The 16746-nt window shown below is 32.5% G+C and overlaps 1 protein-coding gene across 1 annotated transcript in view; it reads right to left on the reverse strand.

Moving 5' to 3' along the window:
* Positions 1-16746, reverse strand: part of ptprt (protein tyrosine phosphatase receptor type T) — a 335410-nt gene that overhangs the window by 142511 nt on the left and 176153 nt on the right. The window contains 1 exon segment of the mRNA XM_073852511.1: positions 6605-6901. Within this exon segment, the coding sequence (XP_073708612.1) occupies positions 6605-6901 (297 nt within the window).

The following is a 16746-nucleotide window of genomic DNA, read 5'->3' on the forward strand; positions in this document are numbered from 1 at the left end:
ATATATATATATATATATATATATATATATATATATATATATATATAACAATGGAGCATATTAAATTTAATTGTTTTTTAAATGAGTAAAAAGTTCTTACTGACAAATAGGCAGATTTTAAAAGTGTAGAATTACAACTAATTAGTATTTAAGGTGAAAGTAAGTCATCTTTTGATATGTCATAAATAGTTTTTTGTTGTAAATATGCCTGACAAGATTGTTACACTGAATGACATTTTAGTGGGTGTCTTTTTTTTTTTAGCAAGTACACTGGTTTGCTTTGTCTTATTTTATTTGGATGTTTATATGGGTCAAAGACATTAAGATGTCGACATTTTACAAAATTTACAAAAGTGATTTTATGTCTAAGCACATTAAATGTAAGTAAAGTGTCTTTCAAGGTTTCAAATAAGTTTTTGGAGAATAAAATGTCAAAATTTAGTTGAAATAATGTTACATTGTCATTTAGTGTAACACAATATTTATGTAAAAATATATATATGCTAAGGGAGCATATTCAATTTGATTGTGTTTTAAATGAGTAAAAAAGTCTTACTGACAAATGGGCAAAATCTAGGATAGTGGCAAATTTTTAAATTGTAGAATTGCAACTAATTAGTATTTGGGGTGAAAGTAATTCATCTTTTGATAGACCATAAATTGTTTTTTGTTGCAAATATGCCTGACAAGACTGTTACACTGAATGACATTTTAGTGGGTGTCTTCTGTAAATTCGGGAAACATGTATGATATTTATTTTTTGCTCAGAAAAACAAAAACAAAATTGCAATGAAATTAAACAGAAAACTTTTTTATATATCTTTTTTGGAACAACAACAACAATTTAAAGCAGTGTTACACTACAGTGTTCCTTTTTTTAGCAAGTACACCGGTTTGCTTTATCTTATTTTATTTGGTTGTTTATATACATATGTTTATGCACATAATACTGTGTTTATATGTTCATTTAGACTTAAAAATAAAGGTGCTTTAAAAGGTTCTTCACAGCGATGCCACAGAAGAACCATTTTTGGTTCCACAAAGAACCTCTCAGTCAAAGAACTTTTTGTGAAACAGAAAGGTTCTTCAAATGTTAAAGGTTCTTTATGGAACCGTTTAGACAAAAAAAGGTTCTTCTATGGCATCATGAAGCACCTTTATTTTTAAGAGTGTATGGCATGCATTATACTTGCTTTTCTAGTTTGTTTTGTTCTCTTATTTCTGTATTAAGTTACGTCCTCAGATGTTTAGTTGTTTGTTTCTTCCAATTAATAAGAAAAAAAGAATGGATCTTATCTCATTCTTTGTTTGTTTATATCGCATTCGACTAAATTAATCATCAAAAGGCAGCGAGGTTGAGATATTTTCCTTAAATTGCTATTAAAAGCTGAATACTGTTTGTAATTTATTCTTTATTGGGAAATGATTTGAGCTAATCAGATATCTTAAAACAAAACACTTTTGTTGTGAGCATTACAACTGCTGAGATCTGAGAGGATGCATTATTAAAACTTATGCAATAATGACATTTTCTTTCAAAGTTTCACCATTACTGAACAATTTAACGTGTACATGAGTTTAAGTTAAATATTGATTTTGCACTGGACCAAATGTTATGTTGTAAGAGAAAATGGATATGAATATAATCTAAATTAGAGTGAATGCAGACCATTTGCTATTGGCGTCGTATTTGTATTATGGAAATCTCACTTACAGTATGCTGAAAACAAAGACAGCTTTTCCTCAGTGAAAGGATTTTGTCTCATATCATTCTTTCTGATTATTTCAATCGCATGCTACTAAGTTCATCTTCAAAGGTAGCGAGGTTGAGATATTTGCCATCAATCGCTATTAAAAGCTGAATAGTCTTTGGCATTTATTCTTCGATGGGAAAAGAATTGAGCTAATCAAAGAAAAGGTGAATAGCACTCTCTCACCAAGGTGCTGATGTCAGATATTGTACTGCAAAGTGAAGCCAGTTAAATTATATTTTTAACAATTCTTCAAATAGCTTGATTGGGCAGTAGCCATCAAGCACATTAAATCACGGTTACAATGAAATATAATTAGATCCAGTCCTCCGTCCGCTATCTTTTCCACCGACCGTATAACCATGCATGTGCGAGAAATGCTGCTTTACATATTAATCCAGCTGTGTGGAGACTGTGAGTGATGTTTCATTAAGTTTGAGGTGGAGGAAACAATTTTTCCCCTTTATGCTTGTCCCTCTCAGATACAAATAACTTTTAATAGGCTTCGTAATTATTATACATTGAATCGGATTTTTTCCATCTCTGAAATAAATCACGAACAACATATTCACTCTATTCCTGTTTACGCTTGTTTACGGGCGAGCAGGTTTTCCGTAAGTACGGGGTCGGTGTTGTTGTTGACCTAATAAGGTAAAAAACGGTCTGCCGTCCTCATGTTAATTTCATCCTCCTGCAATTATCTCCATATAAGGTTACACAGAGAGACAAATTTGCCTCACTATTGATATGTTGCAGCTGTCCATCAATTTGCTAACACAAAGGACAGCAATTATAGGTTTTCATATGCAAAAAGACATTTAAAAAAAAGGAAAAACATCAGACAAGAGCAGACACTGAATAACCAAAAGAGTTCTATCCATATCAAAACAGACTCATCAGAACATGAAAATGAAAAACGAAAGAAAATGAGATCGGTATAATCTAATAATCTAAGGCCTGACAATAGGCTTTATTTTCACACGGTTTTATTGCTCAGCATTAAAAAACAAGCGGGGAGAAATTAATTGTAAACGGAGGCTGAGTGCTTCCCTCTGGGAAATTTTCGAATTAAGCGCCGCTTGCAAACCTTCCCTCCGTCTGAGAAACATTGTGTCTTTTCACAGACTGTGAAGCTTTAACATGCTCTACGTTGGGATTTCCTTTTAACTGCAACACATCAATGGAACGGATGGATTAAAGGAGGACGGCTTTCATCATCGCTGTTTCATATTTGTTGTTTTTCTTCGGGAAGAGCAGAGCAGAACTACGGTCTAACAATTCTGTTTCCATTTAGATCTCTGAGTGGATCTGACTTCTGTACAGAACTGTAGTGATTCTCAAATACACAAGACAATCTAATGTCTTACAATACAAACACTTTCAATGTGAGCATTACAACTGCTGAGATGTGAGAGGATGCATTTTTAAAACATTAAAATCGTTTCAAAATCTTTCACAAAATCACAATTTAATGTGTACATGATCATTTTTAATTAAATATTGATTCAGTACACTGGTGTCCTGTACCAGCAGAAATACACTGCCACTCATCATTAAGTTTTTTTTAAGACGTTTCTTATGCTCATTTTGCTGTTTATTTGATCAAAAATACTGTAAAAAAAATTTATATTGTGAAATATTATTTTGATGTAACATACTGTTTTTGTATTTAAATATTAAAATGTAATTTATTTCTGTGATAAAATGCAGAATTTTCAGCAGCATTACTCTAGTTTTCAGTGTCACATGATCCTTCAGAAATCATTTCAATATGCTGATTTATTATCAGTGCTGAAAAGCGTTGTGCTGCTTAATGTTATTTTGGAAACTGTTATACAATAAAAGAGCATTTATTTAAAATAGAAATATTTTCTAATAATACACACTACCGTTTAGTGTAAGTCTTTTATTGAAAAAAATTAATACTTTAGCAAGGATGTGTTAAACTGATAAATGGTGATAGCAAAGACTTCTATTGTTTGAAAAAAATATTTTGAATAAATGCTGTTCTTTTTAACTTCATATTCATCAAAGAATCCTAAAAAAGTTTCACAGGTTCCAAAAAAAAAAAAAAAATTGACAACATAGATAATTCTAATAATAAATCAGCATATTAGAATGATTTCTAAAAGATCATGTGACACTTAAGACCGGAGTATTGATGCTGATGAAAATTCAGCTTAGTGTCACAGGAATAAATTCAATTTGAATGTATATTAAAATAAAAAACATTTTATTATATTGTAGTAACATTTCAGAATATAACATTTTTTTCTGCATTTTGATCAAATAAATGCAGGCCTTATGAGCATTAGGGACTTCTTTAACAAACTTTTGAGTGGCAGTGTAGCTTTCCCAACAATGGCATCAAACTTTAGGTTGTACTACAAAATATAATGTCCAATAAGAGAGAATACAGATTATTTTTATTTTGGCGTTGTTAATTATATGATGCAAATATACATTCTTTAATATATGATGGAAACAGTCCTGTCAAACAGCATCATTTAATCATTAAATCAATGACGTTCAACACTATTCTTCAACAGTTTGGATTAAAAAGGATGAATTAAATTGCTCAAAAGTGACTAATACATTTAAAGTGTTACAAAAAAAAAACTTTAACATGTTTCTTGAGCAGCAAGTCAGCATATTAGAATGATTTCTGAAGGATCATGTGACACTGAAGACTGGAGTAATGATGCTAAAATAATCAGCTTTGCATCACAGGAATAAATTCTGTATGTATATTAAAATAAAAACTTATTTTTTATTAAAAATTAAAAAGATTAAAAAGGATTAATTAAATTGAATTAAAGTGTTACAAAAAAAAACTTTAGCAAAAATGTAACATGTTTCTTGCGAACAAATCAGCATATTAGAATGATTTCTGAAGTATCATGTGACACTGAAGATTCAGCTTTGCATCACAGGAAAAAACTATTTAAATTATACATCTTCAGCCTTATTTCTTGTGATATGTTTTGGTTTATTTTGTTCTTATTTTAAGAAAGTTATTTACATTTTTTCTCCGTCTTAGGCTATAAAAATGAAACTTTGGCTTTTTGTAAATCTACACTGTTTATTTTTTGACCACAGTGCAAAAGTAAGAGGTTTTAAATGGCTACTATTGAATAGCATTTCCCAAAAGATCACCAAATTTCCGTCGCTGCATTCTGAAAAGCTTCAGAATTGCATTCAACTGGAAAAAACGCGTGAGTGCTCCAAGACAAAGACTTAAAAAACAAAACCAAAGGCCCTTCAGCCCTCAAGAACCAGAGGTAAGAGTCATTAATTAAAATGTTGGATAATTGAAATAATGGAATGAGGTCATTGAACTATTCCTATTTTTGCATTTGAGAATGTGGTAAGGGCCACGCATGTTGTGCAACCAATTTGCCAAAATCCCTGGAGTCCCTGACGCTAAATATTGGCTATGAAAGGATGTTCTAGCCTATAATAGCCGTGTTTTGCTTCATTGTACAGAAGCATTAACCTCCAGCCTTTCTGTACATGTGCACTTCTTCCAGTCAAGGTTAGTAGTTATTACTTTTGTTCTTGTTTAATTTAAATGTCTAGTAAAATGTTAATGATTTACTGTACCTAACTAAGCATCATTTAAAAAGTTCCTCAAACAACCTTCAAGTAAATGATATCAATTCAAGAAGTAGACAATCAATGTACTTTTAATGCACACAATTATATCTTTTATTCAGGACATTTTCTAATTAGCCTAAACCAGCACTTAGATATTAAAGAATATAACAATAGCTATTTAATTTTTAAATATAGTTGTTTTGAAATTTTCCCTTTCAGAGAAAATATATTCAATACAACATTGGTTGTAAATGTAACATCAGATAAATTCATGAGTTTCATTAGAGAGAGAGAAAGAGTGTGCAGTGAATGAAAAAGATTAATAAATGTTAACATGTCTCTCTGGAATATTCTGATTGGATAATCAAATATAGTTTGTATAACGACCACTAAACTGTATAATTGTTGTGCCTAGCAATCAATTTCCTATACTGTGCTAGTTTCATGTTTTTCACAGCACTCCATGGTCTTATTCTTTTCATAAAATCATTTCCACATATTACATGTCCATTTCTTTACTTGTTTATTTCAAGTAGCCATGGTAATGTTCTGTCAGGTCTTCTTTTATATGATCCATGAGAACCATGTAAACAAGCATTAGTGCATTTGTAATTTCTTTTATTTGTAATGAAACTAAATGGATAAAATTAGAAAAGAATACAAATCGCTCATCTGTGAACTCAAGTTTAATAGAGAACAACACTAAATGTAATCGCTTGCATGCAGAATATAAAATACTCATATTATTCTTATTCATTGTAATGTGGAAACTTGTTCATTGTACTTCTATTTTATTTTAAACTTTTTTATTTTTTTGTAAAGCACTTTGAATTACCAGTGTGTCTGAAATGTGTAATATAAATACACTTGCTTTGCTTTACTTTACTTTGAATTTTTCAAACATTTACAGAAAAGAATATAAGAGTGAAATCAAGTCCTAGTGAAAACACATCTGAACTGCATTGATCTATTAAATTTACAAACGGATGGATAGTTTGGCATCTCGTGTTGTCCATCTGCTAAAGGATGATGGGTTTCAGAAATGAAGTCATAAGTGATTATCAGTAATGTGATTATTGTTCAGGCACATTAATTAGTGGAGTAAACTCATTATAAAGCTGGACAAGTCAAGGTGCAAATTATGGAGGGGTTTGGAATCGTGATGGATGTTACATGATCCATGTAACGTTAAAGCCAGAATAATTATAGCCAGTAAAAAGTATAGGTTTCACAACTTATCTCTTAATTCCACTCACCGTCTTCCTCTGTCTGTTTGACGATCTCCTCGCTCTCTTTGCTTCCCTCGGGGTTGGCCAGCACCAGCCGTAGTCTGACGGTCACGAAAGGCCTGAGTCCTCTCAAAGTGTAATGAGAGGAGGTTGGTATCAGCTCCTCGGCGGCAAACTCCTGCTGGTTGAACACATACTGGTACTGTACGGTTAGGTTAAAACTGTGGCAGCGCGTCACTGCGTATCCGAAGGTCTCCCACTGCAGGGTCAGCTGACGGGCTCGGATGTCCACCACGTTCACATTCTGGGGACCGTTGACCGGATCTGTGAGGAGAAACGGAAAGGAAAGATGAGAAATAAATCTGATGGTCAATTTTAGATTAGTGAATGGGTCAATACATGTGAGTCTTTTTTTTTTTTCATTTTTAATTCATTAATTTAATCTTTTTTTTATAGGAAAAAAATGTGTAATACGTTAAGCACAAAACCAGTTTTAAGTAGCACGGGTATATTTACAAAAGTGATTTTACGTCCATAGAAAGCACATTAAATATAAGTAAAGTGTCTACTTTTAATGTTTCAAATAAGTGTTTGGAGAATAAAATGTCAAAATTTGGTTGAAATAATGTTACATTGTCATTCAGTGTAACTTTATGTAAAAATTCAAACTTGGGAAAAATGTATGATATTTATTTTTTGCTCAGAAAAAAAAACAAAAAAAGAAAAAACTAATAAAACAGAAAACTTTTAAATATTTTTTTGGAAAAACAACAATAATTTAAAGCAGTATTACACTTATTGTTTTTATGCTTAAACCCATTTTCGTCTTTGACTCGTACAGTATTCAGATGTTTGGGGTCAGTAATATTTTTTAACGTTTTCTTAAAAGAAGTCACTTATGCTCACCAAGGCTGCATTTATTTAATCAAAAATACTGTAAAAATTGTGATATTGAATATTATTGTGATTTAAAATAACTGTTTTCTATGTGTATATATTTTAAAATGTAGTTTATTTGTCATGCAAAGCTGAATTTTTAGCATCATTACTCCAGTCTTCAGTGTCAAAAGTATAAACTTCTTTCAAAACAGACAACAAAAAAACTTAAGTAAAAAAAAGTGAGTAGTGATAAATATTAATATTACAAAAAAATATTTAAAAACATAATTTAAACTCAATAAATATTATCATCTAATTGTTCTTTGAAATACTTGATTCTAATTGGTCAATTGTTGTATTGAAGAGTAAAATATTTGTATACAATTTTTTCTCACAATATTAAATAATTTAAACTCTAATCAGTATTTTATGACCATTATTTATTTGGTAAGTGTGATTAGAGAGATAATAGACAGTCATAAAGACATTATCATAAAGCTTCAATAAAGATTTTCTCACTGTACAGTATATTTTTTAGTGGTGGGCATAGATTATTATTTTTTTTTAATCTAGATTAATCTCACTGTAATCTTGGAATTAATCTATATTAATCTAGATTAAAATGGCTAATTTGAATTCTGCCGAAGGCATTCAGAATATGTGTGCCACCCAAATAATGACTAAAAGCAAGTCTTTGAGAACGGGTTTCTCAAGCCAGGTGGCGCATTAGACCAGGGGCTCATCTCCTGTTTCCAAAATGCATCACAAACTGCTTGACCATTGCATTTACAACATAATTAACTATACAAACTTGTGTAACCAACTATTCCTACACTGGATGTACTTCTGTGTAAAAGGCTGCGCGACGTGCGCGTTGCAGTTAAATACACAGACGTGCACGGGCATGGATATCTGCGTGCATAGTCTTCGGTTAAACTGCGTTGCTTTTAGAAGCGTCAATTCAGTTGTTGCATATAGTTTAATGTCTTTATTTTGGGATTATCAAAGTAAATTATAATTCACGCACGTGTCCCATTAAAAAGGGTCTAGCAACGCACCTGCCCTGAAGCAAACCCAGCAGCTTCATAGCTGCATCCATGTTAGCACGTCTCGTTTGATGTGATAATTTCACAGTAGGCATACACACAGGTTCGAAGACTCGTTCTCGCCCCCTACATTGCAATTCGGCTAGGTATACATCCGCGCTAAAATATCAAGGTGAAAGTCATCATAGCTTGCGTAGTATAGACCCAGCTCCCAACCCAACTTTGAGAATAGATTAACGGTAGGGGTGGGTATCGTTTGAATTTTATCGATTTCGATTCCGATTCCGATTCCACTTATCGATTCCGATTCTTTTCGATTCCCAGTTTCGATTCCGATTTAGTAAAAAAAAAAAACAACAAACACAAAAGTCAAACATTAATATATTAAACATGTTTATTTTCAGTGCTAGCTTGCAACATATTATTTTATTACAGGGGTTCTCAACCTTTTTTATATCAGGGCCCCCTTCTTCTCGGGTCAGTTTTGCAAGGCCCCCCTATGCCTGACATTTCCTCTAAAGGTGTTTATTTTTTAACCTTTTTTATTAACCTAAACATTAGTTTTGCCTTTTTATTTTCTCCTGCATGTTATTAAAAAAAATCAAGCAAACTTTAAATTAAAGCTATACTTTTGAATTTAAAAGAAAATCCTCTGCTCTAACTTTTTAACATGAATACACACATACAGATTTAAAGCACCTAAATTATTTAATTCAGACATTCTTCACAACTTCAGAGTACTCTTTCTTAAGTGACTGAATATCTACTGTTTGTATTCATTATAAAATAAACATATAAATGAAAAATACAGTAAATACATTGTAAATCTGTTTATGCTGGTGCTCATATGTGCTTAAACACCACTGACCCTTACAAGATCCACCTCTATGGGTAAGCATTCATTATAAAAAACTCACAGGACATTCATTTTGAAAACTATGCAAATATTTTGAAATTTCACGCAAAAATACTATGGATCAGAGCACCGAAAGCATGAATAGTTTGTGAATCAACAGCGGACCTATGCGTGCCTAATGTACGACTCCGATATACAAGAATGAATACATTAGGCACGCGCGAGTTCGTTACTATTACTCTGGTCATCTTTGTCTTTACATTACCGGGAGGGTTTGTTTCATGCAGCCAAGAGATAAAGTAGATACCTGTCTTCCCGCGGGGGTATAAGTGACTTTTATGTGGGCTTTTGCGGGACGAAATAACATATATTCCTTCTGGAGTGGGCGGGCGCAGGACTAAAATCCGTTCCTTGCAGATCTCTAAGATGAAGTTTGCGTGCAGCGGTAGATTTGTCTTCGGTTTTTACAAAGCGTAGACACACTTTTAAACGCTTACCGTGATCCATCTTTTCGACTGATGTTTACATTACCACGTAAAGTCCTGGCAGATTGCACGCGCGGAAGGTCCTGGCAGATCACTAGATGGAAAAAATGCAACCAGGAATCGAAACGAGGAATCGAAATTTTAATATTATAACAAGTATCCGATTCTTTATCTTAAGTATCCGATTCCAGAATCGGAATCGATTTTCGATTCCCAACCCTAATTAACGGCGATATTTTTTTTATCGCCCGATAAGAGTCTCACGTTAACGCTGATAACAGCCCACCACTAATATTTTTACATGTATGTGACCCTGGACCACAAAACCAGTCTAAAGGAGGGAGGGTATATTAGTAGCAATAGCCAAAAATACATTGAATGGGTCAAAATGATAAATTTTTCTTTTATGCCAAAAATCATTAGGATATTAAGTAAAGATCATGTTCCATGAATATATTTTGTAAATGTCCTACAGTAAATATATCAAAACTTATTTTTTGATTAATAATATGCATTGCTAAGAACTTCATTTGGACAACTTTAAAAGCAATTTTCTCAATATTTAGATTTTTATGCACCCTCAGATTCCTGATAAAATAGTTCAAATAGTTACCCTGGGAATCCAGAGGTCTCGCGAGAGCACAATTTGAATTGTTAAGCGTATGGGGCGACCACGAAGAGGAACAGATGCGAAGCGGGCAATGCCAGATAGCATTCGGCAGTCTCGAGTCCTGGCTGTTAAAAAAGAAGTGGCGATAAATGTTATCGAACAAGGTCTACCGGGACAACCTGATCGGGATTGTGGTGGATGAGGTCCATCTCATTTACAAATGGTAAGAGTCACTTGGTAAACTTACTGTAACGAAAAACTGAACTATTCAATAGTAATACAGTAGCCTAACTTGAACAGGACAATATGTCTCGCTGCTGAATGAAACGCTAGTGTCCATCCACATATTAGTTGATAGTTGATAGTAGTAACGAATAGTTTGATCGGACCTAATTGTTTTATGAGGTTGATTCGGCTGTCGTAATTAATAGTTATTAATCTTGTCACATTGTTTATGTTATAACATTGAAATCCACTCTAATATGTTCACCGTCGCTCTGGATACGTCACACTGTGCATTGTTGTGATTGGTCGTGGCGTTATCCAATTGCGTGCAGCGAGACTTTCAAATGCACACTTGGTGCCGCCCCACGAGTTAGGCCCTTTTCATTGCACGATGCCAGACCATTAATCTTAATAGATTAGGGTCTGGATTTTTCCAGGCTATCAAATAGTTGTATCTCGGCCAAATTTGTCCTATCCCAACAAACCATACATCAATGGAAAGTTTATTTAATCAGCTTTCAGATGATGCATAAATCTCAATTTTAGCATTATATTTGGATAACCTGCTCTCTGAATGGTGTCAAAGATCTTTGAATTTTTTTTTTTTTTTTACCAGATCACCACTTTTTGTAATCCAAATTTCAAGAATTCTCAATAAACTAAGCTACAACTAAGCAATACAACTGTCCTCTGTTGCATATGAGATCCTAGAACAATATCGAGCAGTGAAACAAACAGTGTCAGAGACTCGCCAGTGGATCCAATGGGGTTGTTGGACAGAATCTCTCACACTAATTCCTCCAGATTAGACAAAAAGCATAAAAGAGGCAGGCGACCGGTTTTCGAATTTGGCCTCGGATGAATCTTGAGGGAGCCGCGTGTGAAAGGGAGTTTTAATGTCTTAAGATAGTTTACATCGTCGGCTGCTCTCTTAGCGCGCTTTCACTCTCAAAGTTCTGAGAGTTCCTGGTTGCGGAGCAATTTGAGCATTGTGAGAACTGTGTCACGTCTAGGACAGACATCAGCGGTTTTTGGCTTCAATGGCTCAGTCATCAGTGACTCCTACACATGGGAGTCTTAGACTTACAAAGTTTGAAGCATTGCATTCTATTCAAGATCAAGCGAACCAGACAGATTGGTGGGAAAGTAAAAAAAAAGATTCCTAACGGCTTTGTTGTCTGTACCTAAATGTAAACATGAAGTCAAAGCCTCATTTTAGGTTCCCTTAGGGAGATTTGCATCGATGCTAAACTCTAAATGGAGCGAATTACTAAAAAATAACAAATGGCAAATGACCCAAAATCTCAAATCCTGCTCCTGAAAGACAGATTATAGCTAATCAATGTTTAATCAGAGTTGCTTTCCATCTAAAGGTGTCATCTAAGCCAATTTAAGACTGTAAATCCTACTATACATGGCTTAGCCTTACTAGAATAGCTATAAAAGCAGAGACATATGTCTGATCAAGCAATGTTTTGGCTTTGGGCCAGTGAGGGTCTGTGTCCAACATGAAGCCCCCTGTCGAGGGAAGGTGTTGGACGGGTGGGGGATTGCCTGGTGGACAGGTGCGGGGTAACGGTATCATCATTAATCTGACAGAAAGAGGTGAATATGCGAGAGCATTAGCAACACACTAATGCGCGGCCGCGGGGTACGCCGTGGTGCCATAGGTGGGCTTTTGGAGCCTAGGTGAGGGCTGGTGTACTTTAGCAAGGGGAGATGCTGATGGATGGCGAGCGTAGAGGGTCATTAATCGCAGACATTGGGGAGAATTGCATAAGAGAAATCAATCTTCAGTACTGCTGCTGCACTGCTTTGGCACGATCTCTTCAGACCCAAACGCCCCGCAACATTTATCACACCTCCACCATCCCTCTCGCTCTCTCTGGAATGAGAGGGGAAACTGCAAGCAATAAACATATCAATAGGTGTCCACACTACCCAGCTGCGTGGGTTTTTTAAACGGAGATATTCAGATGAGGCAGGGAATAAACAGCAGTGGAAAAACAACAGTCAAAAATGAAATTAAACAAAATGTGTCTCATTCCCGGTAAGGAAATAGTATCATATATCGGCCAACAGACATTCTGCTTTCTAGATATCAGCATTAAGCACTTTTTAAAATAAATAAAGCACTGCTTTCTAGATATCAGCATTAAGCACTTTTTAAAATAAATAAAGCATTTTTAAAGTCATTTGCTGCAGAACAAATGGATAAACAACAGTTAAAATACAGATAAAAAAAACAATTAAGAAAAAAATAATAAATATGATTATTTATAATATGAATAAATTAAATCATTTATATGATAAAAATGGTAAAAATGTACATGGTAAAAATAAATATGGTAAACTGGTAAAAATAAATATGGTAAAAATACAATTTATAATAAAATTCATGAAGAAATTAAATAATTTATATAATAAAATTATTAAAAAAATAAACATTAAATAAAATAAAAATGTAGTAAATTATTTAAAAAATATTGAATAACTATTTATTATTATAATTTTAAAATTAAAATAAAGCAATTATAATACGAGAAGTAAAAACATTTAAATTTAAAGGGATTAAACACATTAGATGATACAATTATTATAAAGTATATTAAAACTCAAAATATAACCAAATAAAATAGACTAAACTGTTAAACTAAAATGTAAAATTTTAATTTAATTTTATTTAAAATATTTAAAACTGTTAAACTAAAATGACAAATGTAGTTAATTATCTAATTAAAATAAAATAAAATATAATATAAAATAATTTTAATTTTAATTTAAATAAAATAACTTAGAAAGACAAGATATCACAGATAAAAATAAAATAAAACCATTTAAATATTAAATTATAATAACATTAAAAAATGAAATAATTTGTATAATACATATATTTTTTTAAATGAACAATAATTTAGTAAAACACAATAATTATGATTTTAAAATAAAATAAAGCAATTAAAAAATACAATTAAGAGAAGTAAAAACATTAAAATTTAAATTCAAAGGAATTAAAAACATTAGATGATGAAATGATTGTAAAAACATTAAAATTTAAATTTTAAGGAATGAAAAACATTAGATGATAAAATTATTGTAAAAAACATTAAAATTTAAATTTAAAGGAATTAAAAACAGATAAAATTATTGTAAATTATATTAAAACCTAAAAACTTAAAATTAAAATAAAAAATACTATTAAGAGAAGTAAAAACATTAACATTTTAAGGAATTAAACACATTAGAATTACAATTTAAAAAATACAATGAATAAATTAATTTATTCATAAATGAATGAATAATTTAAAAAATATATAAAATAAAATTATTTTAAAAAATAACAATAATTTATTAAATTATTAAAAAATGTTTAATTTAATTTAATTTAAAATATTTAAAAAGTGTTAAACTAAAAGGACAAATGTAGTTAATTATCTAATTAAAATAAAATACAATATAATATAAAATAAAATAACAGACAACAAGACATCACAGATAAAAAACAAAACAAATTAAATGTATAATTAATTTAACAAATGAAAATAGAATCTAGAAAATAATTTTAAAATGATTTAATAACTATTTATAATTATAAAATAAAACAATTAAAATACAATTAAGAGAATAAACACATTAAAAAGTAAATTTAAAATAATAAAAAACATTAGATGATAAAATTATTATAAATTATATTAAAACTCAAACTATAATAAACAAATTGACTAAGCTGTTGAAATAAAATTACAAATTCAGTTTATTTTCTTATTATAATAAAATACAATATAGTATAAAAATAAAACAAATAAAATAACTTACAAAGACAACAAAATATCACAAGATATGTTTGTCTTTTGCAAGTCTAGCACAGATCAATAAAACACAGCAGGAGGACAGATGCTTTATTACACTTCTAAAGAGCCTTCAGAGAAAATGTTCAGATATTTCTGCAAGGTTGCACTTTGCCTTTAAGACTCACTAACCCTTCCATCCAATGGCCATTCGTAGGCCAAAGTGGCACCATCGATTACATGAAAACATGGCCAACCTTCAAAACCATCTCTATCCAATTGAACAAAAACCCATCAAGGGTTTAAAGAGAGTGTAGATGGACAAAAACTGTATAAACTTTGCTGAATATGGCCTACACAGACAGCTGGCTTGATATAACCAGCCACAAATGTTCTGCTCAAAATTGTTTCAACACAGCATTGCAATAAACAAACAATGGCCAATAATGAAAAATGAAATGCTGTCTAGGTATGCAGCTCACTAGGTTTTGAAACAAACCTCTAGTCATTGCAAAAGTGTTCAAAGCACATACAGTAACACAATTAAAGAATATGGGACTTGGACAGGAAGTACACATTGTGTGCCAGTTAATTCATTTATTGTATCTGATATCCAAAATCTCCCGAAGACTGGAGTCACCCCATGCAGTGACACAACTCAAATCAATTAGATTAACGCTGGGAACAGATGTTGGGTCGTTTCTCTCCAGAGTGTTTTTTAATTACTGTCTGTTTTTTTGTTGCTGCAGTAAACAATACTTAGCATTTAACTCTGGATGTAACTTTAAAACTTCTCCTTCCTTTTAATTAGGTGACACGCATCAAAGTGAAATTGTTGTACTTTGCACAGCGTGAAGCAAGACTTTGCGTATCACGCTGGGACATTCCCAGCTAAAGAATATCTTACAGCTACAGCAGTCACAAACACTGAGGTCAATTGACATCATATGGAAGTCCCTTACGCATACGGGTTCAGCATAAGCAGTTTTCACCTTCACTGCAGCTCTGAGCACTAAAACACTCAGCAAAACAAAGTTCTGCTATACTGTACTGCTGCATTTTAGCCAAGGGCATGCTGAAGGGTCAACTGTCACTGTGTGGCAAAGTTGAACATTTGTAAAGAGGAAAACTCGATTTTTGTGTTAAAGTGCTGAGTTGTAGTTTCACATCACATGCAGTGTGTGCACACAGAATTTAAAGTGATAGTTCGCCCAAAATGAACATATTGCCATTCTTTAATCATCCTTTTGTCTTCAGACGCGAGAAAAGACATAAGGGGTGGAACGAAAACCGTGTGAGTAAATGATTTCATCATTTTTGGGTGAACTATTCCTTCGAGCGGCAGCAGCTGGCAACATCAGCAAGAGTTTCAAAGGCAACAAAATACATTTGGTTGTGATTTCACACTGATGATCTTAAGGGAAAAAAGTGAAAGTGGAAGGGGAAGGGGGGGTATGGCGAGAGAAAGAGAGAGACTCAGCAGATCAAAAGGAATAACTCTCTGTGAGGCCAACACTGCCGTCTGTCTGCTCGTCCCTTTGTGGGTTTGCTGTTGTTGTGGTTTATCCTGTAGATAACACACAGTAACCTCCAACAGCCACAAAAGCCACTATATACTGTCTATTCTATAGTGCTTGACATCCATCTTTATGAATTAACCATTGACTGCATCCTTTATTGCTCTCTTCCATTTCTACTTACCTTAAAAATAAGAGTATTGTGGTAGTTAAAGAGTTTTATCGTAATGGTACTATGGTCACTTTGAAACTGCAATACCACAGCATACACTACTGTTTGAAAGTTTGGGGTCAGTAAGTAAACTCACAATTCTGACTTTTTTTCTCAGAATTGCATGATATAAACTCACAATTGCAAGTTATAAACTCACAATTGCAAGATACAGTCACAATTCTTCCTTTTTTCTTAGAATTGCATGATGTAAATTCACAATTGTGAGTGATAAAGTTAAATTGCAAGACATAGTGACAATTTCCATTTTTTGCAATGAACTGGAAATTGTGAGATATAAACATACAATTCTTCCTTTTTTCTCAGAATGGCATGAGATAAACTCACAACTGCGAGTTATAAAGTCAGAATTGCAAGATATAGTCACAATTCTTCAGTTTTTCTCAGAATTGCATGATATTAATACACAGTTCAGAGTTTTAAAGTCAGAACTGTATGATATGAACTCACAATTCTGAAATTTTTTCTCAGAACTGCGTGACACAAACGTGCAATTCTGACTTCTCAGAATTGCATGTTATAAACAATTGC

This window comes from Garra rufa, chromosome 12 (assembly GCF_049309525.1).
Source record: "Garra rufa chromosome 12, GarRuf1.0, whole genome shotgun sequence".
NCBI classification, from domain to species: domain Eukaryota; kingdom Metazoa; phylum Chordata; class Actinopteri; order Cypriniformes; family Cyprinidae; genus Garra; species Garra rufa.